The sequence below is a fragment of the Callorhinus ursinus genome, unplaced genomic scaffold (genome assembly GCF_003265705.2).
Source record: "Callorhinus ursinus isolate GAN/ISIS: 27379988/994484 unplaced genomic scaffold, GSC_fseal_2.0 scaffold1, whole genome shotgun sequence".
Taxonomy (NCBI): domain Eukaryota; kingdom Metazoa; phylum Chordata; class Mammalia; order Carnivora; family Otariidae; genus Callorhinus; species Callorhinus ursinus.
This window is the reverse complement of record NW_027397063.1, coordinates 122,887,502-122,915,439: the sequence shown is the minus strand read 5'-3', so window position 1 is coordinate 122,915,439 and position 27,938 is coordinate 122,887,502. Positions and strand designations below refer to the sequence as shown.

Sequence of the window (27,938 nt, the reverse complement as noted above, 5' to 3'; positions counted from 1 at the left end):
GTCATGGCTCATGCATTTTGTGTAGAGAAGGTGGTGGATGCAGCCTCTTAACTCTGAGCACCCTGAGGAGCAAAAGCTGATAGCCTGGCAGATCTGGGAGAGGAGTGTCCAACACCAGCCTTAAACCTCACAGGCTAGAGAGCAACCATCAGCACTCGTGAGTGCTGACAGTCTCAGTGACATCGTGGGCTCGAAACAGTGTTATTTGCCCACAAATTCTCCCTTAGAGCTATGATAAGTCAAAAAGTACAATAAGACCAGGATATGATTCACAAAAATGCAACATATATGTAAGCACAAAAATGTAATATTCTAGGTATCCTGAGGATACCTCATTAAGTTGATTACAAATTATAGGTATCTCAGCAGCTGCTGTAAGGAAGGAAAGCATTACACATTATAATCATGGGATGGAAGCAATTGCCCCTAATGGTGCTGAAAATTTATGTTAGAAAAAATTAAATTTCTCACTTTTACCAGTCTGAAAAAAATGAAAACAAAATAAAAATGAGCAAATCAAGGGCTGGTTCCAGAGAAAGATAAAAAAAAAATCCTTTGCCATGTATGTGTGGAAAATAGCATATGCTTTAGAAATCAATTCGGATATATTCTTGAAAAGCTAACTGCTATTTAATCGGACTGAGGCAAGTGTTTCTGAACCCTGCTTTCTAAAACAAGGACAACAAAACACTGAGCTCTTTCACATACAGCAAGGTCTGAGGAATCATTCTTCCACCATAGGTAAATGAAGCGTGAAACAGGAAAGCACACCCTAGCAAGAGTGCCTGAGTATGTATGTCTGGTGTATTGTCTTAGGATAGCTCTCTCACCCAGGCTCCATAAAAGTACAAAGAACAACTCACCATGTCGTAAGTTGTTACAATCTTCTTTAGAACCTCAGGCACAATTCCCTGCAACTCCATCGTGGGATACTGCTCGCTCAGATTCAGGACCACCAGGGGAGTGTTATCAGGTCCCAGGAAGCGGGGAGACACTGCCAACATGCACTGCATGAGATTGGCCACAGAGGAGAGGCCACACAGCTCCTTGAACGACACCACGGCGTTCTGTTAAGTGGAAAGAAAGGAGGTGCTTTGTAATTAACTGGAGGCTTTAATTTCTCGTGGATATTCTATCTGATATACTTGATTATACTTGAACTGCCTGGGTCAGTAACAACCTTTATTAGCAATGTCATGACAGAATTAACTAATGATTATTTTATGCCAGGAAAAAAGGCCATTTTCCAAAATAAATATAGTTACAGACACTTTCAATACCAATTTATCAAAAGCACAGAAAATGCAAGTAAGTAAAAATCATCTGAAGGGTAAAGCCTCTTTTCAGATCAGAGTTCACAGTGGTGCTAAGGCTGATATGCAATCATGAGCAAACAAAAAGAATGTCTTCTGCATTCAAAAAAGGTAAAGGAAAAAAATCAAATCAGGTTTAAAGTAAGTATCAAATATGCCAGCCATCCAAAAAGGAAAGGAGTATTTTCGAGGGAGAAACTTGAATGTCTCTCACCTGTTTACACTGGTTCCAAATCAAATGGATTTTTTTATGGGGGGGGTGGATAAACAACAAATTTATTGTCTCAGTTATGGAGGCTAGAAGCCCAAGATCAAAGTTTTGATATGGTTTGTTCCTCTGAGGGCATGAGAGAAGAAGTGCTCCATCTCTCTTAGCTTTGGAAGTCATGTGAAGGCAAAGATCTACCAGCCAAGGGATGCCAAAAACTGCCAGCAAACCACCAGAAAATCTAAAGGAATTTTGAGGACAAAGCAGTTTACTTGAGAGGTCTGACCAGTAGGAGACCCTCCCCTATTAGTGTATCCACTGAGTGTAACGTTTCTCCCCCGCCACCCCTCTCTCTTTTCTCATCACCAGAGCTTTGCCATTAAAACATCCAGTAAGGAAAACCCCTTGACACTGTCAAATGTCACGGCTGGCATTCTTGGAGCATCCATCTCCCAAGTGCTAAGCAAGAAGGACTACCTAGTACCCATTACCTCACTTAATCCTCTCAACCGGCCACGCTGTGGGTGAGGAAGCCGAGTCTTGGCTCTAACCTCTCACTGTTACTCCTCTAAGGTCACACAGCTGATGAGTGAAGGAGTCAAGATTTTACCTGAAATCTGTTGATGTTGAGGCTTATGCTTTTAATTACCGTGCTATAACAACCAGTAAATTCTAACCAAAATGGGAGTTATTCCAGGTGCCTTTGGGTCCTGATCTGGGCTGAGCTTGGCAGCCAGAGGGGAGGAATCCAGGCCTTCCAAGTCCTGTGTCTTCTGCTCTCAGATACCCCAGTCTGAGAAATGAGCAGCACTTTGGTTTTCTTAAACATTTTCTTTTTATTAATATCTCTTTAAACGTGGATATCATACTCTGTGTCATTCTGCTCAGAATCACTTGGATGTTGACTGCTTGTGACAACAAGCCATGACTATGGGGTCTAGGGTGGGGTCTCCCAATCACTCCACCACACCTCCCTGTTTTATTTTCTTCACAGCTCTTGCTTGTATCTGCGACTGTCCTGTTTGCTCATTCACCTGCTCACGGTCTCTTCCCCTCCCCGCCGCCCACGCCCAACTGAAGGCACGGCTTGTTCATGGCTGTGTCCTCGTGGCCCAGACTGCCTGTGCGTGACAGGTGCTCGTTAACCCGCACCGCCGACTGCTCTGCTGGGTGCGGCGCACACACGCAGCGCTGGAGACAGGATGCTCCAGCTCTGGAGGACCGCCGCGGGAATGCTGTGGCACGCGCACAACCGCAGCCCTGGGGAAGGCGATGGTGTGCCTTGCTCGGCGCTGAGGGCGTCCCAAGCCATTCTCGCCCTCAGAAACGGGGAAGAGCCCTTGAGGTTCCTGTTAGGCCTTGACTTGGAGAGAAAGAGAATAAAATTCCTCTACTGTGGCAAGGTCTTTTTATGAATGAGGTATCAATAAAATCTGTACAGGGTCAAAATCTGCTGAATTATTCTGAGTCAGATTTTACTTGCTGGTGGCATTCTTCTCATAATAGTTATTTATAGGTATATAACCAGCTAATACATTTAATATATATGTTTTAATAAACACATGCCGAGCAGCTACCACAGACATGGCAGGCACTCTCACACAGTGGGCCAGGGTAGCACCGGAAGTTCTTTGGGGCAGGCCCTAGTATACTGCTGGACATGTGGACGATCCTTAATTACATACATTAACTCCTGAGTGCTTTCAGCCATTATTCAGTTTAGAGGTAATTATTATCTTAGACTTCTAATAAATACAGACACCACATGTCTTTTACTTAAACACTTGAATAGCCATCCTCCAAAATCAAGAGGCATCTCAAAACACAAACATACTGGCTCATTTAAGTGCTTGCTATTTTCCTAGCACTACAGCTCCAGAAGAAAGGGTTGGAACATGTGTCTTTCACTTTGGTAGGTCATCAAAGTGGGTTCTAGCGAAAGAATATTCCAGAAAACCAGAGATTCCCATGTGCACTCTTAGAAAACAACGGGGATCTGCGAGGCAGACAAGGACTACGATGTCGTTATGTGAGACAGCAACGAGACTGGTTTATTCTAATGCATTATCAATATTTTCGATACCAACTGCAGTTCTGGAAATGTGAATGATAAAAAAGAATGAGCCTAGTGGTAAATGTTCTCATAACAAATTGGATTTTACAAATTACTGAAAACCAAACATACTGTTGTAAAACCCAAAGCCCTCCAAAGTATTCATAGATGCTGCACAGGGTGCACTGCAAAGAAAAGCCGTTGAGTAAATACTTAAACACAGGAACGTACCTGCATGTTCTCTCTCAGATCCGTGGCATCCCGGATCGGCGGTTGGGCATTCTTGAACACCTCGTCCACAGTTTTAATCCACAGTGTTCTTAAAGACGCATATTCCCTGGATTTCTTCCCTTTTCTCACAGAAAGGCCCCTTTTATGAGGTTTCCCTCCTCCTCTTCGGTTAGTAATAGCCACGTGGACGAACAAAGAAGCGTGCGCTAGGACCTCTCCAGTCAATGACTGCAGGGGCACGTGGCGGTAGCCTGTCTGTAAACATTCAAAGGGAATTGTGTACTGGCCAATGAATTCATCCCCAATGTAGTCATCATCTAGGACTACAAAGCGCACCATGGCCAGTTCAGGTAGGTTGATTTGAAATTCGAAGCTTTCATCAAAAATGGGAGCGTCTCCATTCTGGTGCACGGTTTTTGTCCTTTGTTCCGCACAGTCGGCAGGGATTCCGTGAATCTCCACGTAGACGTAAGGATCCACCACATCTCCTTTGGCACCTGACCCTTTGGGTTTGGGAAAGTTCTGCCCGCTGATGATTTTAATGTGAAGAAGCTGTGGCGAGACTCCTGGGACAGAGTCTTTTGTGTTGGCGCTGAAGAAAGAAACCTCCTCCCTCATGATGGCCGGCCGAAGGACGTAGCCGCAGTTTCCGTTCTGCCGAAACCAGCCAATGTTCAGGTCCATCATCAGGCCTGGGGTCTGAAAGTTCATGGCTACAATCTGACAACCACACTTCCAAAAATCTTGAGGGTTCATGTTACTGGAGTCGATTCGCATCGGGCTGGGGAAAACCCTAGCGAGAAAACGTTTGTTGTAATTTACAAAGTCCCCTGGATTTTCATTGGCATATTTGCTGGCAAGCACTTCGTTAAACGAACAGACTTCCCAGTACTTCTGAACCTGAAATGATACCTGAAATTCTTTGAACTGAACGGATTTACAGATGCTCACCAGTTCAGACAGTTCTTTACAGAGCTGAAATCGCTTGACAGGCATGTTGTTGGGCTGCTCGACATTCTCTTTGCCCATCCTCTGAGACATTTCTGCCCCTTCATCTTCGTCGGTAACATCCCCTTCTACTCCAGAGCAATTTGAGGACAGCTTCTTTGCTTTAATTAGTATCCTCCCTTTCAGGACATCTGGGGATGGTAGGTAAGATTCCTCCACATTGGGCGACGTTGTATAGAGCTTGTCCCCTAAAATTTTCTTCATGTGCTGAACCATTACCTTTTGCTGTTTAATAGAACAGTGATTTTCTAAACACAAGATAAGAGGATACTCTGAAGCAAAGAATGCATACTTGTTAATAATATCAATGACGCTGCGGAAGACTATCTGAGAGGTCATGGTGTGGCCTGTGTAAATTACAGGTTCATTATCTGGCCCATCCCATACATCTAATTCAACACTCCGGCAACCCATTTTAAGAGCTCGGATGTATCCCGTGATGTCAGAGGGACCTCGGAACTGATCCTCTATTAAGTATGTATTATGAGATGAGTTTATAAAGTAATGAGACAAAGGTTGCTTCATATCTTGACAAACCTTCTTATGTTCCGGATCAAATATATAACAGTCAGGGGACATAAGGTACTTAGTGAACCCATCTATGGAAAGCCAGCCCTTTTCCTGGCCTTCTTTGGATGGCTCATATTTGTTAATAATTTCAAGGCTGATTTCCTCGTTTATATGTGCCACACCCTGCTCTGCCTCAAGAAACATCATAAGGTCCTTGGTATCAAGAAATTCCTTATTGCTTGAAAACTGAACTAAAAGGAAATAAATTTCAGGTCTGGTACAAAGCTCATGGAAAACCTCAACAAATTCTTCCTTTGTGACTTCAGTACCAGCTTTGTCCTTGGATTTGTGCAATTCTTTGAACTTAAGCTCAATTTTGCTAGATTTTAAACCAGGATTGAGGTCTCTGATACACTGCACAGCATTACACAGAGTTATATGTCCAAGGTTATCTACATCAATTTCACTAAACATTTGTGAAACCCAAGAAGTCCTCATGTTGTCTTGGCTACTTTCTAACATATCAAGTGTATGTTTTCCATAAGAAATTAGATACCGCAGTCCCGTAACCCAGATGTTCGCAACATCTGCAGAGTTGGCAACCAAATCAAGTGACTCATAATTCTCTCCATAAATGACTGAAAATGCACAATCTTCAGATATCTGGTCAGAAATGCCATTGCTGCGGAATATGTCTGTATTTTTTCCTGTTCTCACTTCCTTGATGGATTTAATGTCAATCTTGGCTTTCTCAGAATCCTTCTTAGATGGTTCCCACCTCAGGCTCTGCATGTCAGCATCCAGTAAAAAATACCTATGGTAAATCCTGGAGTTGGAGCGAACCTTTTTGAGTTCTGAACCCTCGACCATTGAATTGATGCAATCGCTAGCACTGCTGATCTTTTTCTCTGTTGGCATGCTACTGAACGAGACAGTCTTCTTCCGTTCTCTTTTCTGTTTTGTACCATCCTGGGAGGAAAAAAAAAAAAAAACAGCGTACAAGAATAACATAAACATGGGTTTCTGTGTTCAAGACTAGGAATAAAAATTTAATTTCTTCAAAAAAATCACACTGTTAGGATCTCCTATTGAATGTTTTATGATAAATGATACTCAATCACTTCTAGAACTTAGAAGTGGCCCTGGAGTTTGCAACCTAATATAAAAAGGTAAAAAATCATTACTGAATAATTGCAATCCATGGGTGTCAAGAAACACAATTTCAGTAATACACAATAAAATCCTGTACAGAGAATGGACTACTTGATTCGCAGGGCTCAGGGAAAAATGAAAATGCAGGACTCCTCATTCAAAAATTGTTAAGGATTTTAGGGGCTCCTGGGTGGCTCAGTTAGTTAAGTGTCCGACTCTTGATTTCAGCTCAGGTCCTGATCTCAAGGGCCGTGAGAGGAAGCCCCCATCAGGCTCCATACTGAGTGTGTGAAGCCTGCTTAAGATTCTCTTTCCTTCTCCCTCTGCCCCTCCCCACTCTCCCTCTCTCTCAAAAAAAAAAAAAAAAAAAAAAAAATTGTTAAGAGTTTTAAGGTGACCAAAGAGTATTAAGTCAAGTGCAGGGCCCTTCTGAGTGTGGGGCCTGCCCAACTGCACAGGTCATACACCCATGAAGAAGTCTCTGCATCTGAATACATCTCCCACACCAGTGTTCCTCAAAGGCCTGTCACCACACCACTTGCCTCAGAACCACCTGGCTTACCTGATTAAAATGCAGGTTCCTCGACTCAAAGGATCAGATCTCTAGGGGATAGTGCCCAGGAATTCGCATTGTAGGCAACACTCTAGGGGATGGGGATGGACACTGAAGTTTGAAAACCACCTCCTGATCACTTGGACTCACTAAGATGTCTGGGCTATTTCTGAAAATGCCAAAAGACCAGAAACAGCTAAGTACTGACCACTAAACTGTGTGTTAAATGAGTACACACTGAAATTTCAGCAGAAATTCCTGGCTCTTCAGAGTCTCAGATTAGTCCTGGTTCTCGAGACTTCGGACAGATTCGGTCTTACGGCTGCAGTTGTGCTGAGTCTGGGTGGGAGGACAGCTGGGGGTGCTTCCAACACCCTAGAGCTGGATTTATTAAAGCCTACCACCATGCACTAGGCTAGTGCTTAGACCAGTGTCACCCAAGTACTTCCAACGTCATCAGATTACTGACGCTGTCAAGGGAAACACTCTCGGCAGCATCTATTTCTAAAGAAGCCTGCGTCACCAACGACACAGCCCTCAACTTCCCCGCACAGTGTCACCGGTGCCCACCTTAAGATGCTGATGCCACAGCTATGTGTGTATTGAAGTTCCTTCCTTGTACAGACACCTTTGCTATTTTGTTTTAAATGCTCAAATGACCTCAAAGCATCTTTCACAATCTTCACCTAAAATGTGATATTGCCTTTCAGGAAGTATATGAAATTTTTGATAAATCTTCAGTAAGTCATTATATTCATATGCAGGGAATAGACACGGAGGTTGAGATTATATAACTATCGTGGCAATGAAGAGAACAGCATGAAGAATATTATACAAAGGCAATTCTAACTTTTCTGCCCTGGAGAGAATCTATTTTGAATAAAATCTCTACATTTTAGGGGCGCCTGGGTGACTCAGTCGTCAAGCGTCTGCCCTCGGCTCGGGTCATGGTCCCAGGGTCCTGGGATCGAGCCCCGCATCGGGCTCCTGCTCCGTGGGAAGCCTGCTTCTCCCTCTCCCACTCCCCCGCTTGAGTTCCTTCTCTCACCGTGTCTCTCTCTCTGTCAAATAAATAAAATCTTAAAAAAAAAAACCTCTACATTTTAGAAAGTGATTACGCTATTCTCTGCATCTGAAATTTAAAACCACTCTTACTTTTTGACTACCTATACTTCCAAAAGCAATACACAGGAGGTAATTAAACTTAAAATTTAAATCATATGGGTATCATTTCCCTCAAAGTTTCAGAATGAAGCCTACAGGCTTTTGTGATCTAAATGCCAAGATACAACATAAAAGCCACAAGGCAGAGTATTTCTTTGCAACCAAATCCTCAGAACAATAAAGTGCAAAAGACATAAAAACTTTGGCAACTGTATCCATAAGACGAATTGCATCATAGTTCTTCCAAATCCCTAAAGCATAGACTGTGTTCTATCTATTTAAGCGAGTTGGCATGAAATTAAATTTGTAATCAGCCATGCATAAGGGTCTGAAACAGATGTATAAATTTCCTATTTTTCAGAACGAATTGTCTTACCTTTAAAAATATACATGTACCTTTAGTAAAGACAACATACTAATTAGGTAAGGGAATTTTATAATCGTTATAAATTATATCTCTAAGGTGCCACTAGTAAAGAGAAGTCACAAAGATAAATGGAGGTGCTTAGTCATTTATCCATTAAAAATATATATAGCATTTCCTCAACACTGTAATCTTTTATTCTGTCAGTCTTAACATACTGATTAATACTCAACTACTACTTTCTAATTTATTACAGTTGATACATTTCAGATGCATAGGTCTCTTTGTGATTAAGAAAAAAAAAGCCAAATCGCAAAGCACGCTAATAACAATCTCATGTGCTCACACACCCTCCTCTGTGGGACAGGCAGGAGCTTAAACACCACACTTGAGGCTTTCAAAACATTGCCTTGCTTATCACAAGCCAGCCAGGTTTTGATTGGTGAGTTCTGATCATTCATTGCAGATACAGGAACATCCCAACACAGGCTGATATAATGACAGCAGGGACTTCCCTTACCAGAGACCTTGCCGTCTCTTCCGCACCCGCAGTCTGCTGTGGCCCAGAACCATTCTGTCCTCCCCAGAGCACACCACGGCCTCCTTCCTCTCCAACAGATGAAGCCATTAGCAGACCCCAACAGAGCCATGTGCTTGCTTAGAGACCAAACAGCGGAACAGATGTGCAAGCTTGCCTTCACCACGGGATGGACCAGGATCACTGGCTGGAGCTACAGATGGATGTGAAGGCAGGCCGGCCCCCCAGGACCCAGAGGAAGGGAAGGAAGGACAGAAGCCCTCGTGTGGGAGGGAGGGGCACTGAGGTTCAACAGCAGGAGATCCGGGCCCCCAAATGGGCTGACTCCCAGAATCTTTACCCCACACCTATCTGGCTTTCACTTTTCGGCCTAGCCATGATCAAGTACTGTTCACCCTTGAACAACTCAAGGATTAGGAGTGCCCATCCCCCACACAGTTGAAAATCCACAGATCACTTCTGATTCTCCAAAAACTTAACCACTCAGAGCCCACTATTGATCCGTAGCCCTACCAGTAACACAGAGTTGATTAACACATATTTGGCACATTATATGCTGTACTCTTACAATAAAGTAAACTAGAAAAAATGTTATTAAGAAAAGTGTCAGGAACAGAAAATACATTTACAGTACTGCACTATATTTATTGAAAAAAAAAGTCCATGTGCAAGTCTCCCATCGAGGTCAAACCCTCGCTGTTCAAGGGTCAGCTGTACTTGCATAAACAAAGCAGCTGACCAGCAGCAGAGCTGGAATCTATTTCCTATGTTATCTCTTAATGTTAGTTAGTTTAAATTTAACAGTGAAAAGTGCTACACATACAGTCTTTTTATCTAAAGAAAACAAAATGCATATAATTTACATGAACTAGGCACCTAAAACCAGAGGAAAAGACCCAAGTTTCTGCTGAGATAAAGGTGCCTCAAAATACTTTTAAAAACAGTATAAATGATGTTTTGGAGCTGGTTCTTACATTTTAAGTGCTCACCATCTAAAGCTTCTGAGTGGTAAAAACAAGAGAATGTAAACTTGGTCCACTGGTGCATTTCTGCTACTCTTATCAGCACTTATTAACACCAAGAGAAGAAACACAAAACAAATGTTCTGTCTAAAGGAAAATCAGCTTTCAAAAACCCCACCTCCACATCAACCCTGAAATGCTGAATTCTAGATAGAGGCAGGGATTCCAGTGTGGGGGTGGGGGCGGGGCATAACAGAAGGAAGAAGGGGATGGGAGACGAAAACAAAGCAGCCCTTTGTCCTTCGGGTTTGTTTTGAGCCGAGTCATTTAATTTGATTTAGAAATAACATTAAAGAAAGACCTGGGATCTTTATGTTGACTGAAGGGGGACTGGGAATAAAGAGAGTTAAGAAACACCAGGTTAAAGAAATTTCTATCCTTAACAAAAGATAACAAAATGCCCTGAGAAGTAACTCGAGGCCCCTTCAAGGAGCACAGCAAGGCCTGGCCTTTCTTAAGCTCAGTAACAAGAACCCGGAATTGAAGGAATAAGTCATGCTGGGCACATCAGAGCTACCTTGCAAGGTTTCTCATTCATTGTTAAAACTTTGATGTGCTCTCCAAGATGAGCAAGGAAAGAAAAAAAAAAAGGATCTGGAGGAAAATTGGTCACTGGGAAGGTCATTTTGTACAATCAGATGAACTGAAAAGAACAAAATAACTTGAAGGAAAGCTAGGTATGGCCAAATGTTGCTTCCCACTCACGTGGAAGTCTCCTTACTGCAAATAACAGAGAGCTGCTTGGCCCATGGACTCCTCTCCTCATAGGCACCCCCTTCCACGATGCCTGCTACTGCATTCCAAGAGCCCACCCTGGCCCACCTTTGGCAAGTAGTCTATGAGCGCACAGATCAGCTGATGGCTTAGGAACCCAATAGGGGACTTGAACGTCATGCATGTGAGCAGGTACCGTTAAGAGGATAGCTTAGAATGTGGAAAGCCAAGAGAGAACGTCACTCCCACTGTGACAAGGAAAAGCCAAACTATAAATTCTTAAGTTTTCTTGTACACTCTTTATGAGATGCTGTTTAATAAATACATTTCAGGCTGAAATTATTTCTTCATAAAATAATAAAAAGAACACGATTATAAATGTGCAACTGCAATACTCCAATCACTTAGGATTTGTTGAAAGTTAGTCCCATTCCAGAAGGAACAAAATGAACACATTTCCCCTCTGGGTCTTGTTTCACTGAGGCTACTAGCTAATGATACTGTAGGACTTTTGCGCACAACCAAGTGGATGTGATTCCCAAAGATATACTGGGAAACTGACAAAAGCAGCCAGATGATGCCCTCTTCAGCAGGTTGTACTCCCACATTCATGGGGCACAAATAAATAAACTGGTTCTCAATGTTTTTTGTTAATTTTATTTTTCTTTTGTTAATTTTAAATCCCATCAATTTAGAGTTATAATTTAACTCACATATAAGTATTCATACGTAAAAAGAAAAATTTGAAGCAATGATCCCCATAATATTTTTGTCTAAAAAATAATGAAATGACTTCACTCAAAGCACTTTCTGACCAGAATTACTCAGATGATTCCTTCTACTTCATACGCCATTATTTCTTCCAGTGTTCAAAATAACTACACGCAAAGAAAAGACATTTCAAATTCCTGTAAAATGAAGTTTTCAAGGTCAGGTTCAAGCTTCCAATTCATTGGCTGTAATGGGTTACACCTGCCTTGAAAAAAAATTGGGTATTTAATTATGAAATCAGAGGACCATAATGGAATACAATACTTTTATGACAACATTCTTTTGGTCAAACACTTTCACTACCACTGAAATATTTATTCAAAGTAAACTTACAAAACCATAATGTGCATCTGTGTCCGATGTAAACTGCAATAAAATTCATTGGTTTTCTCCAGTAATGAAAAACTTAATGGTGAGCACTGGGCTCCTATAAACTATACAAGCGCTACTTTACATTCCAGTGAAAATATTGATGCTAATGAATTTTAATTTATGATCTATAATAATGATACTTAAGCGGCCCACTTTGGTGTGAAAATTGTCAGTGTTTCCCAACTGTGTATATGGTAATTCCTTATTCAGCACATCATAAAGCCTGCTGACTTCCTATACTACGGAGCTATTTCAAGATATGGTTACATAACTTTAATTGTTAATAGCTGTTTGGTAAATCATACTGAATTTTAAAAGCCAGTTGAATCACCTAATATGTAATCTTAGCTGCCAATATGATCAATTCTAAGAGTAGCTTCTCAATCACAATTTTTCCACCTAAATTGTGCTGGTTCTTCACTATTTCAGGATAGCATAGGAGGAGGAATTTATTTTCCTCACTTTTTACCCTTAAATCCACCACTGCTTGGCACTGAGGGGAAATGACAGCTCTGCAGGGGTAGTCAGGAGTCAGAAGGAAAGCTTCAGGGATGCCTGGCAGGCTCAGTTGGTACAGTGTGCAACTCTTGATCTCGGGATTGTGAGTTCAAGCCCCATGTTGGACATAGAGCTTACTTCCAAATAAAATCTTTAAAAAAACAAAATAGGAAAGCCTCACAGACCTGTAAGCAGGCAGACCGGCAGACCTGCTGCCTTGGGCCACACCCACCACAGGGAAGGAAAAGACAGTAGCTCTTTCAGTCAGAAATTTCAATATTTCCACAATTATTTTAAAATTAAATTTTACAAGGAAAATTGCTTCACAATTTACTCTGCAATCATCTTGTTTATTATTTTCTATCTTGTCTTATAGGCAAAACAAACTTCTTCCTGGGGCCTTTTTTAATCCAATGGTTTATTTGCATATGAAATTAGTGTGTGTGAATAATTAGATCAGAAAAAAAAAAAGAATGAATCATATAAAAGGGAAAGTTCGCTTTCTACAAAATATTCTTTTAAGTTCCAAACCATTCACAAGGCTGTGCTAGGCCGGCCCTCAATGCCATCTCTTCTCCAAACTCATATAGTAGTTAAAGTCTCTACCCTGTAATTTAACACTTAATTATAGTCTTATTCAGTTCTCTAATTGTTTTATGTGGGTTAGCCTTATCTCTCAAGCAGAAAGTGAACTTTTTGAGGGGAATGGGCTATGTCTTATAGTCCATAGCCCCTGGTGGGACCAATGCTGACCAGAACAGTAGCCGCTTTTCATGAACAGGTAATCTCAATGATCAAGGGGTCAACTCAACAAAAGGATGTAACATTTGTAAATATTTATGCATCTGACATAGGAGCACCTAAATATACAAAGCAAATATTGACAGACCTGAATGGAGACACAGACAGCAATACAATAAAGTAGGGGACTTTAATACCCCCACTTTCATCAATGGATCTATCATCCAGACAGAAAATCAATAAGGAGACGCTAGCCTTAAATGACATGTTAGACCAGAGGAATTTAGCAGATACATACAGAACATTCCATCCAAAGGCAACAGGATACACATTCTTCCCAAGCGCAGACGGAACATTCTCCAGGATAGATCATATGTTAGGTCACAAAATAAGTCTTAATAAATTTAAGAAGACGGAAACCATATCAAGCATCTTTTCTGACCACCATGGTATGAAACCAGAAATCAATCACGTGAAGAAACCTGGAAATTCACAAGTACATGGAGATCAAATAAAACGCTACTGAACCACCAGTAGGTCAAAGAAGAAATGAAAATAATACCTTGAGACAAGTGAAAATGGAAATACAACATACCAAAACTTATGGACGCAACAAGAGCTGTTTAAGAAGGAAGTCATAGCAATAAATGCCTACATTAAGAAACAAGAAAAATCTCAAATAACCTAAGTTTACACCTCAAAGAACTAGCAAAAGAACAAACTAAGCCAAGAGCTATTCGAAGGAAGGAAATAACAAAGATCAGATTGGAAATAAATGAAATAGAGATGAATAAAACAATGGGAAAGATCAATGAAACCAGGAATTGTTTTTTTGAAAAGATAAACGGACAAACCTAACTTACCATGAAAAAGAGAGAGAGGACTGAAATACATAAAATCAGAAATGGAAGAGGAGCATTACAGCTGATACCACAGAAATACAAAGGAAGAGTTATGTTAATTCTTCCTCAAATGTCTGGTAGAGTTCACCAGTGAAACCATTTGCTTTTGGGCTTTTCTGTGTTGGGAGGTTTTCACAATTTTAAAAGCACTTATTTTTTTTAATGAAGTGCTTTTTGTATACCGGTCACATGCTCTTATTACTGAGAATGCCTCTAAGATGTGTTTGTTTGTTTATTAGATACATGTGCTAGCTACTAACAGATTGTGTATGCTAGAAAACATTCACAGAATTAAACTGAAGTTCTAATATTTTCTTCCAGGCGTACTCAACTTGGCAACTGCTGCTCTAAGCACCATGAGCCCCAAGCTCAGTGCTACAGCTCAGCAGGCTCTGGAGACCCATCCCCTGCCTTGCAGCCTTCGGCCATAAAAACCCTGCAGGCCTTCTTCGTGGATCCCGAGTCTCGACCTCCCAGGGCTGGTCCTAGCTGCGGTGAGTGCTTTGTGGCTTCCCTTTCTTCTTGCTCTTCATCCAGACAGCCTCTGGACGGGCCCATACAACACCCTAACTCCTGGTGAATCTGCCCTCCACCACTTGTTCCACTTGGCTTTCTAGAAAGAAGGAATGACAAGTGCAAAGACATTGAGGCCCAAGCGACGTTGAGTATTCCAGCACACAAAGGAGACCGATGTGGCAGATGTGTAGTTAGCTGGGTGAGACTGGAAGGAGACGAAACCACAACAAGGCCGAGGCTAGCTCTGACAGAATCTCATAGGAAGGCACTGGATTTAATTCTAAGGGCAACTCCTTGAAGGAGAGCACCGGGGTCTGATCTGCCCTTCTAAAATGGGGCCAAGTGGAGAGCGGAGGAGGTTGGGGTGAGGGCCGAGGCCGGGAGACAGCAGAGAGACAACTACAGTATCCCACACGTGGGACCATGGTAGCTGGAGCCCTGGCGGTGACAACAGATATGGAGAGAAGGGGATGGCTTCATGACAATGTCAGTGACAGAGCTGATGACATGGGCTGATGGCCTGGAGGCAGCACGTGAGAAAAACGGAGGAGTCTGAGGCGGCTGCCAAGTTCCTGGCTCAATGAAATGGTGTGCGATGTCGTGATGTTTAAGTAGATGGGGAGACTGAGGGCTAGTTGCGGGGGGGGGGGAGGGGACTGAAAAGAAAGTGAGGAACAGAGACAGTGAGTGTGGCTCTCTCCATGAAGAAGGGAGTTAGAGGGAGGGAAAGGGAGTGTTTCGTCAGACTGGAGCCCATACAGCAGTGTTCTAGGCTGAAGGGATTCACCCCAATAAAGAAGGGAAATTAATGATGCAGGAGAAAGGAAACCTGTCTCCGAAGGAGCAGAGTCCTTTGGGAAAGCAAGAGATGAGATTGTCATTAGCTGCCCGAAAACGGTGGCTTTTGAGCTGGATCCTGATAGAAGAGGAAGAGGAAGGGAAGGGTAATCATAGGGAGCAGCAAATGCAAAGACATGAGAGAGGAAAGAGCCTACAAGGTTTGAAGCCTCTCAGGGGGCCTGGGAGCAGGAGAAGGGGAAGCAGGCCAGAGGAGGCCTCCCAGTCTGGGGAATGCATACTCCCGCGCCACAGACAGAAAAAATACAAATATGTACAAAACTGATTATTGTGCACATTTTCCCTATGTGTGCAAATACAATTCACCACCTGTTTTAAAAGGTCAACAAAGGGAAAAAGCCTCATTTGTTTTACAACTTTAAGAATCACCAGCGCATTTATGTAGGTATTTATTTTGCTTCTGCCTTAACATAAAACTGAGCTAAAGGATAGACAATGTTTAAATGTTATACAGTTTATCAACCTCCCTGAATGAATGAACTCAAAGATTACTATTTTGGATACCAGATAGAAACCTGCACACTTCTAAAATAACTTTTAAACAGTTACAATTTTCTTGAGGCACCTGGGTGGCTCAGTCGTTAAGTGTCTGCCTTTGGCTCAGGTTATGATCCCAGGGTCCTGGGATCGAGCCCCCACACATCAGGCTCTCCGCTCAGCGGGAACCCTGCTTCTTCCTCTCCCACTCCCCTTGCTTGTGTTCCCTCTCCTGTTGTCTCTCTCTCTGTCAAATAAATAAATAAAATCTTAAAAAAAAAAAAACAGTTACAATTTTCTCAAAATGTTATAGTACACATTGTTACAGTCCAATGTTTTTTTAATTATGGAAAATTCTTAAAGTCAATTCCAAACCCACTGCTTTCCTCCTTAGAGAGATTCAATGCAAATAAAAGATTTTCTCATGCAAACACCTGCTGAAGTGGCACAGATGGACCTTCACAATCTTTTTATCTACTTGATTTACAGCAACAACATACATATGCTTTATGTCATGCCCACAGTAAGACATACATATATATATATATACATATATATATATACACACACACATATATATATATAAATTTTTTTTTTTACTAAAAGCCATGCTTGGGTTAAGCAATCAATAAAAATGCCAATGCCGACATGGCAGGAATCCATAAGACTTGTGTGATTAGCCTAGAGTATTTGCAAAATAGAGCAGTGCCAATTTGGATTGCAGAAGGTGCGGTTCTGCCATTTTCCTTAATCGTCGTATACCCTTTTAAAACCACAAGTCCCTTCCAGATTAATTAGCTCATCAAACTAAAATGAAAAGCAGTTTTAAAAACCAGTAAGATCTCATCATTAATGCATCTCAGATGGTCTGTGCGGCCAGTGACCAAAGCAACTGACCTGCTTCAGTGTGATCCTGTGTCACTATTTCCAGCCCTTGGCACTGTGAGGCTTGGCTACGGAGAGAAAACGGGTCCCCGGCACACAGGTAATGCCATGCGGCCAGTACAACACTCGTTCTACAGACAGCTTCCTGCACCTGGCTCAGGTTTTAGTAGTACAACACAGAACACACTGTGAATAGGGGTCTCTACCCCATTCTGTATAGAACATAAAATCAAGAAGCTCAGGCAATCCTACGAAAATACATCCCATAAACTTTGGTTTTGAGAGTTGGAACTAGAAAGGCTTTTCATGCGTATGTTTCAGGATACTCGTGTGAAGATGAAACACAGGCATTTCTAAGGCATGCTTAGATTTTCTACAAAGGTGTGACAGTTGACCTTTGGACAACACGGGTTTGGGTTTGAACTGCGTAGGTCCACTTATACACGGATCTTTCTACAGCACAGTACTGTAAATGTATGTATCTTCCTTACGATTTCTTAATAACATTTTCTTTTCTCTAGCTTACTTTATTGTAACAATATAGTATAGAATACATATAACATACAAAATATATGTTAATCGACTGTTTATGTTACTGGTAAGGTCAAGAGTAGACTATTAGTGAAGTTTTTGGGGAGTCAAGAGTTATACGTGGATTTTTGACTGTGCAGGACGGGGCAGGGGGGAGGGGGGTTAACGGCCCTACCCCTGCATTGTTCAAGGGTCAACTGCATAATGTAAAAGGCAAAAGATTTATGCGATCTGAAGACAAACCAGAGTATCAACTATATAATGTAAACTTAAAATACCACACTTAACTATATTGTATTTTATTTCATTAAAGTTATCCAGGAGTAGAAAACAAGAACTAATTCTGAGTCTACTTGCAAACCAATCACCAAAAGCCCTTACTAAGCAGGATGCTGTCCTTATTCCAGGAATCAGGCTGCTATACCTACCACCTCTAAACAGTGCTTTAATTTCTGAGAGTGTTGAAGCTGACCCTTCAGCCCATTATGCAACTCGGCACTGACCTGCTAAGGCCCAAGCTTCTCCCAGGGAAGACTTTCAGGGAGACAGCACTGGAGAATGAAGCAGTGCCCCAAAAGAAGCCTCCGACAAGAGGGTGAAGACACAGGGCCCCAGCACCCAGAGACCACCAGCAGCTGGTGGACTCTATTCCCCCCAAGGCAGAGTGACATCTAAACTAGGACACTTCTGGGAATGAAAGTGAGAATTATTAGTAAATACGCCACAAAAACAGGGATGGCCTTGGCCAAACTGAAATACATGGTCACCCTAACTTGAAAGTGACCTTATTAATCAGGTGTTAAGTCCTCACCAAGTGCCAGGCACTGCAGAGTCAGGTATAACCAAAGTCTAATCTCAGCTACGGAGATGTTCCCATGCTGACTGGCAGGCACACCAGGCTGGCAGTATGGTCTGTCTGGACACTTCCTACTTGCACGCCTCCCCTTGTCCAGTGTGAGAGCCCATCCTACTCAGGCCAGGAACCCCCCTCTAGGTATTTGTGAGATGTGGCTTAGTCTTGCTGCCTCGAACCAGTGGACAGATAGCCACGTGTACCTTTGGGCATGGTGGCTGAGTCCTTAGAGCTGCTTCTTACTTATTTCCTGAGGTTGCTACAGTTTTCCCTACCCTCTGCCCCTTTGTAGCCCAATCTCCAGGCTGCCTGGTTGGAACCGAGTCCCTGCCCAGCTCCCAGCTGGAGCTGCATGGATCTTGTTGGGAGCACAATGAGACTACCTGCTGCACAGAGTCCTGTTCTCCCATGACTCCCATGAGGTGCAGCCGTGCAGGCACCGGCCTGGGCTCACCACACAACCTTGGGTGTTGCGATTCAGATTCCCCTGAAGTTCTCAACTCCCGACTCTCCCACAGTCTGGCCTTCCTGCAAATCAACCAGCATTGTCTGTGCAGCCCACAAAAGGGGGAGTGATATACAAATGGATGTTATGATCTTCTGGAGGGGATTAACAGAGGCGTGGGTAAGCATCGTAGAGAGTAAGCCTTCAGAAAGGGGATACAGTGGTTAGAAGGGGATACCGCAGGTGGGGTGTAAGCTCCTGGAGCTGGAGCAGAGAAGTGAGGTGTGAGGCAGGGTAAAGGAACTGATGGTTGAGCTATTCCAATTGACCACAGAGCAGTTCTTCTGGGGATCAAATCATGCCTCTCTGCCCTCCAAAATATGCATGTGTATTGCAGCCATCATTTCAAATCAAAACATGAATGTACTGCACACAGATAACATCATCACCATCACATGTGTCACCATTGACAATCTAGGACTCTGTCCCAGCCATCTCACAATTCAACTCTCCAACTTCAGAAATCCTTTGTAAGGTTGCTCGGTTGAGTCTGTGGCTCATGGCATTTAAGAAATGCATCTAAAAAATGGATTAGCAAATAGTTCACTTTTTAATCTGATTTGACGCATCTTCCCTCCGCCCCCCAAGCCAAACAGATGCAAAATTCACTTGGGTTTACTGGAAATTACAATGGCAATACAGAAATCACATTTTATCCTCTGGAAAGAGGAATTTTAGCTGAACCACGTTTATTCCAATTATAAATTTGTTTTTCAAGTAATTTAGTTGTGCATCTAAAAGCATTACTATAGAGCAGTTTTTAATTTAATAAGACTAAAACTTGAGACTTGAAGGCTTTTCAGAGTAAGATGGGGCTAGAGAAATGGGAAAATCAACCCTCTTCATGACCTGTATCAGCTCCCGCCGAGCAGTCCTACTTCACTCTTGTAGCCCACTAGCCCCGGACAAAATGGGAAGTGTCCTTGATGTAGTTAATATAATGAATTTGCTTTATGAAATAACTGAGAAAGAAAATTCCAAGAAGAATGAAGAGAACAAAGTGTGGAGAGTGACTAGAATAATCCGTGACTGCTTGCAGCGCTCAGAGAGACCATCAGTATCTTTCTCATTCTCACGTGCCACACAGCTACGCTTTTTTAGGTCATGTGGTAACCACTGCCCACCCTAACTGCAGCTGTTCGCACGGGCAGGGGAGGTGGGCCAATCTCTGTTGAGCTACTGTCATGCACAGGCACTTTATAAACATGATCTCTTTGAATCCTCAACTCTGAGGCAGGACCTATCACCCCCATTTCAGAGGCTAAATGGTTTACCAGGCAGATGGGTTCCTTCTCCACCCCTGTTCTACTCTGCTTGGCCAGAGAGCCAGCCCTCGGGGCAGATTTCCTCAGATCCCACGTCAGCTGGATGACTGCTGGATTACTTCCAGGAGCTCTGGCAGAGAACTAGACCCTGGGCAGGAGGAGGGGTGAAGCGGGATGGGTTTCCATCTTCCTCTCTGTGCAGGGGAGAAGCTAGCAGAGGCTCATCCCCTCTGAGGTCCTCCATGGCTCCTAGGCTCAGAGACCAATCTGCCTCATCTCTCCACCCGCCCAGAGGGATGGTTTTCTGCTGTTGCTAATCTCTGGGTGGCTTCACCAATCCCCCATTTGGCCTTGTGGTTCTTCCAGCAGCTGTAACAATTCCCTGGATTAAATTCTCAAGGAAAATACTGGGGTTTGTTTGTTTGTTTTTTCTGGTTGAACCCTAAGTGATTCAACACTCTGAAGTTGTAGCTGCTAAGTGCAAAGCCAGGTCCCTCCCACTGCCCTGGCTGGCCCACTTTGCCAGCCAGGGCTGAGCTCTCCCAGATCCCTGGTGACTGACTGCACGCCTTGGAAGGTCAGTAAACCTCTTGAAACCTCAGTCACTGATTTCATAAAATGACGAAAGTAATTACTCACCCTTAGTTACTTTACAGGGCTTGGTAAGGCACGGGTGAGATACCAAAAGTGAAAGCACTACGTAGGCCGACTTACCCAAGACTTACATTACAAGTCCTCAAGTCCCATCTACTGGGATCGCTGGACAGAGAAAAAGGAATTTACTTGAAATCCACCCCCAAATTAATCTCATGGATCTAAATGGTTAAAAATTACATAGAGCTGCCTTCTAAGAGTTCACCGGGGCGTTGACAGGCACTTTGTCCTCACAGTGAAAGGGAAGTGGGTTGGCCATGGTGTCCACGGCTTCCACAGGTATCATCTGGCCACCATGGCCTAGGGCTGGTGTCTGCACCACCACTTCGCATATAACTAACCCTGGCCTGCTGCTTTTGGAACACGGACTAGGTAACAGTGCCTGCTTCCTAGGACTGCTGCTCAGTTTTAAACAATGTAGAAATTAAATAATGTAGAAATGCCTACTGAGGCTGTTGACGCCCTCAGTCAATGTCAAATGTAGTCAACGTGGTTGATCTTATCACTACTATTCTTATTAGCATTACCATCATTCTCTCCAGGATGAGCATTTTACAAGGGTTTGATTAGAGCTTTCTCTTCTGCCTGTACGATTCCCAGGTAAGCAGCAGCCTTGGATATGCTTTCCTGAACATCATTACCCAAATCAAGCAGTCATCATTACACATGGAAAAGATGGCTCTCCTTCCCACCCCCACCTCTTCCTTTTCTTTAATTTCTATTCTAAGCATCTGGGAACTTTGGTTTCACTTTTTTTTTTTTTTTTTTGGTATCATACTGCGACAGAAACAAACTATTATCTAGCTATGTGTTTATATAATAACAGGCTAAAGAGCTAATAAAAAAACATAATACTCAATTCTGACTGACCACAGTATAGTACTCAAAAACTACAGGGATCTAGGGCTAATGCATCAGATAGCACAGGTCTAGATGACAAACTCCTTAAGGGTAGGGACTTGTCATATTTTAATCCCAAATTCCCCCTGACATTTCTAGTGCGGTGCTTTGCCCAAAGCAAGCAGTCAACAAGTTTCATCACTGATCTCAGGAAGGAATGGCTGGAAAGAAGGGCTGTCACTCATAAGCAAAGCTGATATAAATTTCTTGGAAGAAATAACATTTTGTGCATCTTCCAAACTTTAAAACATGAAAAATGAACATCATTGCTAAAGAGTCCCACAATGTTCACTTACCCTACTATCACCCCAAAAATCACATTATATACAAAGAGAAAGCAAGGTTAACTATCCTCTAAAAAAGAAAAAAAGAAGTTGAGAGGGAGAGAGTAAAATAAAAAATGGCCCCAATCAGATCTCCATAACAAAAGACCTCAATGAATCATCAAATATGGTTTAAATGACTTCATATGTCTGGTATTATGTAAGACCCTGTAATGTATGCTTGGATATAGACATAACTTGAAAAAGCATTAAAACTAATATTCCAACCAGGTAGTTCATGGAAATGATGAATATCTTTTTTTTTTCAGTGTTACTAAAAGTATATTTGACTTGAAAGTTTTAAGAATTAATAAATGCAAATCACAGTTAGCTTTTTTACCTAGTTGATACAAACAAATCAACTCGCTCAGTCAGGATAAGCACTTACAAAAATACCTTGCATTTTCCCAAGGGCCACAAAATCACACCACTTGTAGAACTACAACACAGACACAGCCCGGGTTCAGAAGGCAGCTCCTCTGGCCTGTGGTACAGAAATCACATATGATCACCAGTGCTGCAGTCCACAGCAACACCAATGACTACAGCCGCTGGTGTGTGATAGCTTCTCCACAAAACTCAACAGGCTTCCCATTTCCCTCAACAAACGGAAATGGTGAGCCTCAACAGAAGTTGTATGAAGTTGCAAAATACTTGGTGTATCTTCGCTTAGATTGTGAAATGAACTTCTAAAGAAAAGTCAACGAGCACTAAAGGCACTTACTTGAAAGGGTGCTTTCTGTGGGGAGACAAAAAAGCCTCTCCTTTACTGTGACAGGATTAGTTTTTGCTACTTCTAAATACACTTTGACCAAAGGGATTTAAAAAAGAGGCGTCTCAGTGTGCCTGGCTCTCTGTTAAAGCTCCTGTCTGCTAGGTAAGGGGGATCTGAGGTGATTCAACCAACTGCACGGCAACTATGTTGACGAGAAGCTCCATGGCCATAGCGGTTGCTTTTTACCTGTAGAGAAAAGTCTTCATTTAACTGAAACTTGACTTGTTCAACCTCGTAGAATTTCCGTCAGATCCCAGGCTTGACAGATATATGGTTCTGTGGTTACTAATAAATACCAGTGTTCAGCTGGCCTCTTACATTTCTATCATCAAAATTCTCATAAAACTACAGCTAATAGCTGTATACAAGCATTTACTTGGTCAAGAACTGGCACGGTGTATTTACTTCTTCAATTATTACATTTACTTTCAATTTTCAACCTGATTGAAAATTGTGCTGTCTTCACATGAAAATAAATAGTGCTTAAAAAATCTCCATCACGGTAACTTTTGAACATTTACACCTTAGAGGAAAAGAAGTGGAGAACATAGGAATCAAAATTTACGTCATTATTTTTTAAGAGATTATTTTTAGGCTTATCACAGTTTACTTTTCTCGAGAAGCAGCCTATGCGTCTTCAGTCGTTTAAAAAATTGTTGACATCTTTTGAATTTTATCTTGTGTCAGTTTTTCACATATTGTCCAATTTTAAACACAGATCTTTAAATTGCTGTATTGCCACTTGAGCGGAGCCTGTGTTAATAAATGTCACATATTTTTCAGTAACTCAATAATGTTGATGACAAGTTTCATATTGCTGACAACCTGCCACTTGCGGAAATAATTAGTTTTCTACCTTAATTTGTGACTTTCACTGAGTAAATATTTACTGAGAGCCTGCCATGTGCCAGATGTTGCTGGGCCCTGGGCTTACCAAGCAGAAGGCAGCCCCGGCCTTCCAGGCGCTCGCGGGGCAGAGGGGCTGTTGCGCCCGTCTTCCGAACCTCACCTGCCGGGCGGCCTTCCCACACGTCAGCATACGTGAGAGGAGAAAGAGCACGGGTATTAACACCTGACGGATGCAGGTCCAAATTCTGGCCCTGCCTGCCAGGAGCTGATGGCCACGGGCTCCTAGATTTGTCCTCTGTCAGCCTCAGTTTCTTCACAGTACGCAAGGATAATAATTTATTCCACAGGGTTGTTGTGAGAATCAAATGAAATCAGGGAGGGAGCCCGACACCCCCGTGCTGAGTTTCTCTGACAATTGACCTATTTTTAGTCAACTGCTAGGTTATCATTTGCTCTTCCTCCATTAGAGCTTTAAAACCAGTTCTACTATGCCCACAACAGGAGCTGAAGAACCCCTAAGGGTGTGGCCCTTCCAATGGGTGTGTGTGTGTGTGTGTGTGTGACTCACACCAGAAGAACTGTAGGGTCAGGAAGGAGCTAACAGTGATAAGCAACTGCAGCGTGCCAGGCCCAGGGCTAGGTGAATCGTATGCATTACCTCATTTAAACCCACAGCCACTCCAAGACGAAGACACTATTATCTTCTACCTTCTGTGAAGAAACCCAATACTCAGGGAGGCTGGGAAGGTCCGCAGTGATGAAGATAGAGTAGCCCAACATCACTTCTCATGACTTCTCTCTTTTGACTTGCAGGGCCATTAAACTCCTCAGTTTGGCAGATGCCTGGCTAGAGGCTTCCTACAGCTCCTTTGTCTGTTCCTGTTGGTTAGACAAGATCTCCCTCCTACACATTAGAACTCCCTATGCCTTGGTTCCACTCACCACTCCTACCAACATCTCCAAGGTCGCTCAGACTCGTGGACAGCTCATGAGGTCATGGTTCCACAGACCACCTCATTTTTTTTGTTCTCCTCCCCTTGGAACATCTCTCCAAGGGGCGGCCCGAATATTGAGAACCATCCTTCAACACCAATGACCACCTCTGTCCCTTTCACAGAGCTCTCAGAAATTGCCAGTGGAAACAAGCAAACACCCTTTCATGCCTAACTCCCATCTGTTCTTACTACACAGATAAGGGTGGCCTTCTGGGGCATGGCAGAATAGTTGTTATCACTCATCTTGGCAGTGCCCGGGCACCCTGACAGAAGAGGCCACAACCCTCAATCCTTTTCATATACTCCCTTGTGGAGGCAAAAGCACATGGAGTACACAAATTAAGCACAGACAAAGCCATGTGACTCTCAGTCCCCTCTAGAAATAAACTAAGAGTGACCGTGGATTAGAATAATAAGCCAAAGTCTCCCTCACTTCAACCCTTCAATATTTCAATGTGTGTAATTAATGGAATATTATACTCATCAAGTATAGTACTAACTTCAGGCATAAGACATCCCAATTTTATGCTTTCTATTTTGGCTTTTAGTTTAGTTTCAGTTCAATAAACAATTAAAAGCATCGTGAGCCAGGTACGGTGGAATACTAAAAAAGCTTAAAGTATGGAGATGGCAGAAATAACAATTTCAAAAGGATGTGATACAGAAGCATGCCCAGGGAGTTATGGGCACCTAGAGAGGAGACACCATCCCCACCCAAAAGGCTTAGAGAAGGCTTTCTTGGGACTCTTAGGCCTTAAAATAACTAAAACACACAGAGGTCAAGTTACCACATCCTTTACTGAAAGAAAGAATTAACTAAAGGAATTCCATGCAATTTTCTCTTTGCAAATGATACAATCCTACATCCCCAAATTGGAAATGAACCTCCTTGCACTTGTATTTCATGAAAGCAATCAATTTTAGCCTCTTTTAAGTAATCTATTTATGCCTGAAATTGCTAGGCACGGGTCTGATTCTTAAGTCATAACCCTTAAATCATAACTCTTCTTTGCCCCTAGTGGTGACACCCTCTTCTTTCTGACTTTCCATGTCAATTATGAATGATCATTACTCTCAATTCTAATTTATGGAGATCAGAAGCTAAGTAGATTACCTAAAGCGGGAACCCTGGAAAAATTCTTATAAAAACAACAAACTAACACTCTTACCCACACATACTGCCTTATAATCAAAGAAACAGGGAGATGATTTATAATTTAATAAAACCTTATTTTCCCAACATTCCAGATCTCCACAACCAATTTTAAATCTACTAAGCAAGATCAGAAAGGAAGAGCCAGTGAAAATAACTAGTGGTAGTTTAGGTTTATTCTTGGAATTATTAGACATTTATTTCTTCTTTAAAAAATCATGATCTTGGGGTGCCTGGGTGGTATAATCAGTTGAGTAACTGACTCTTGGTTTCGGTTCAGGTCACGATCTCAGTCAGGATCTTGAGGCCAAGCCCTGTTTCAGGCTCTGCACTCAGGGAGATGTCTGTCTGAGGGTTCTCTCTCTCCCTCTCCCCCTGCCCTTCCCCCTGCTCGGGCTCTCAATCTCTCTCTCTAGAATAAATAAATCTTTAAAAATAAACAAATAAAAGTAAAAAATCATGATCTTAAAAAACAAATTAGCTCCATTTATGTAATTTTTTTTAAGATTTTATTTATTTATTTGAGAGACAGAGAGTGAAAGCACAAGCAGGGGGCTTGGCAGAGGGAGAGGGAAAAACAGGCTCCCCTCTGAGCAGGGAGCCTGATGTGGGGTTCAATCCCAGGACCCTGGGATCATGACCTGAGCCGAAGGCAGATGCTTAACTGACTGAGCCACCCAGGAGCCTCTGTAATATCTTCTAAAAACAAGAATTAACACCTGTTAATGGGGCCTTATTATTTAAGCTTTGAATATCAGAAAAGAAACACTCTCCACACATTTAAGTGTGAAGACATAATATGGCTTTAGGCAGAAACTGTAGAATTATCCCATTTCCTGTCTTGGTTGTAAACAACATACCTAAATGGCTGAAAATAAATAGCTTTCATATTTTGACTGTCTTCACAATATACAGGAAAACGTAGTTAGCTGATGACCTACAATGAGGTACAAAATCATTACATTTGGAGGAAAATGTGACTCCAAAAAGCAATGGAAGCCTTGGCCATATTCCACATCAAAGAAGGAATAAGAATTTGCTCAAAGGATATCTTACTTTTCTCGATAAAGTAGAAAAAGTCTGGACAATGAGAATTTCTCTGTCCGTATTAAAATCATCTCAGTTTAAATGAGTCATTGCTAGCATTATGAAACGCATTAGTCTGTGGGGGACAATTCTGGCCACTTGGTTTGGTTAGAGCATAGTTCTAAAGACGCTGAAGCCCTTCTCCCATGTGGGCCATTTTATTTCCATAGAAGTCACTCAGCTCTGCTTTGAACCGTGGCCACAGACCACAGACTTTTGAACTTGGTTGGGCATTTTATAAATCTGAAGGAGAGTTGGATTAGAGACTGTGGTTGGATCGGGAGAGGTCCAGCCCTGAACAACAACAAGCATCCTTTAACAACCACTGTGCTAGATGTATGGACAACTGGAAGGCAAAATGCACTCATGAAAATAGTGGTGTGGGAGGGGTGAGACCTGGAGGAATTTTTTTCTTCCAAAATATCCTCAAATATATACTCTCAATCATCTTTAATACGAGAAATTTAAAGACATAAAAAAATGCCACACTGCCACGGAAAAACAACTCAAAGCGAAGGCCCACTAAGGGTAGATTAACACACATCAGGGTTGCATCGAATAGAGAAATGCAGACATGGGTGAGGACATAGTTATGTAAAAATAAAAGTATACTTATAAAGTAATTTTGTGTCATTAAATAGGGAAGAACGGATGGCACTGGAAACCCTCACTCTAGCTTTCTTCTTTGTATTATGTTTTTATCTTCTGGTAAGAAAACATGCAGTTGTTGAACAGCTTCTCTCCTTTGAGGAAAGGAAAGAGAAGAAAGCTAGGCAACGCAGCAAGAGTGGTCAATGCTGTTAACAGAGGAAGTCACTTCCCCCCGTGCCAGGAAGCTCACACGTCAAGGGGAAAACAAGAACACAACTGCCAGACACTAAACACTAAATTAAACCAGGCAGGTCCAGACAGCCTCTCACGCTTGCTTTCCAATTCCAAATAGCTGGAAAACCCTCCACCCAGAAGTGTGTATTTCTGTCTTGGCTTTGGGCCACATTCTGGGTTTTGATAAATGGAGTAGGTACCAACTGCTACACCCCAAACCACATATACCCCAGAACAGGAAAAGAAAACAGAAATGGCAAGCCGTGCAAACACTATGGCTCAGAAGCGGTCACAGAATTCTCAGGAAGATACACAGTAGCTCCTCAAAACTTGCAAAAGCCTAAGTAAACTGGTACGGTGATAAAAAGGACAGA

General features: G+C 42.4%; 1 protein-coding gene across 4 annotated transcripts in view; it reads right to left on the bottom strand.

The window, feature by feature from the left end:
- PLCL2 (phospholipase C like 2) overlaps positions 1–27,938 on the bottom strand; it is a 184,941-nt gene that overhangs the window by 66,296 nt on the left and 90,707 nt on the right. For all 4 annotated transcript variants that reach the window (XM_073900573.1, XM_073900557.1, XM_073900565.1 and 1 more), the window contains exons 2-3: positions 3,806–6,292; positions 864–1,067 (exon numbers count right to left, since the gene is read on the bottom strand). In XM_073900573.1, coding sequence (XP_073756674.1) covers positions 864–1,067; positions 3,806–6,292 — 2,691 coding nt within the window. The remainder of the gene's footprint in view (positions 1–863; positions 1,068–3,805; positions 6,293–27,938) is intronic.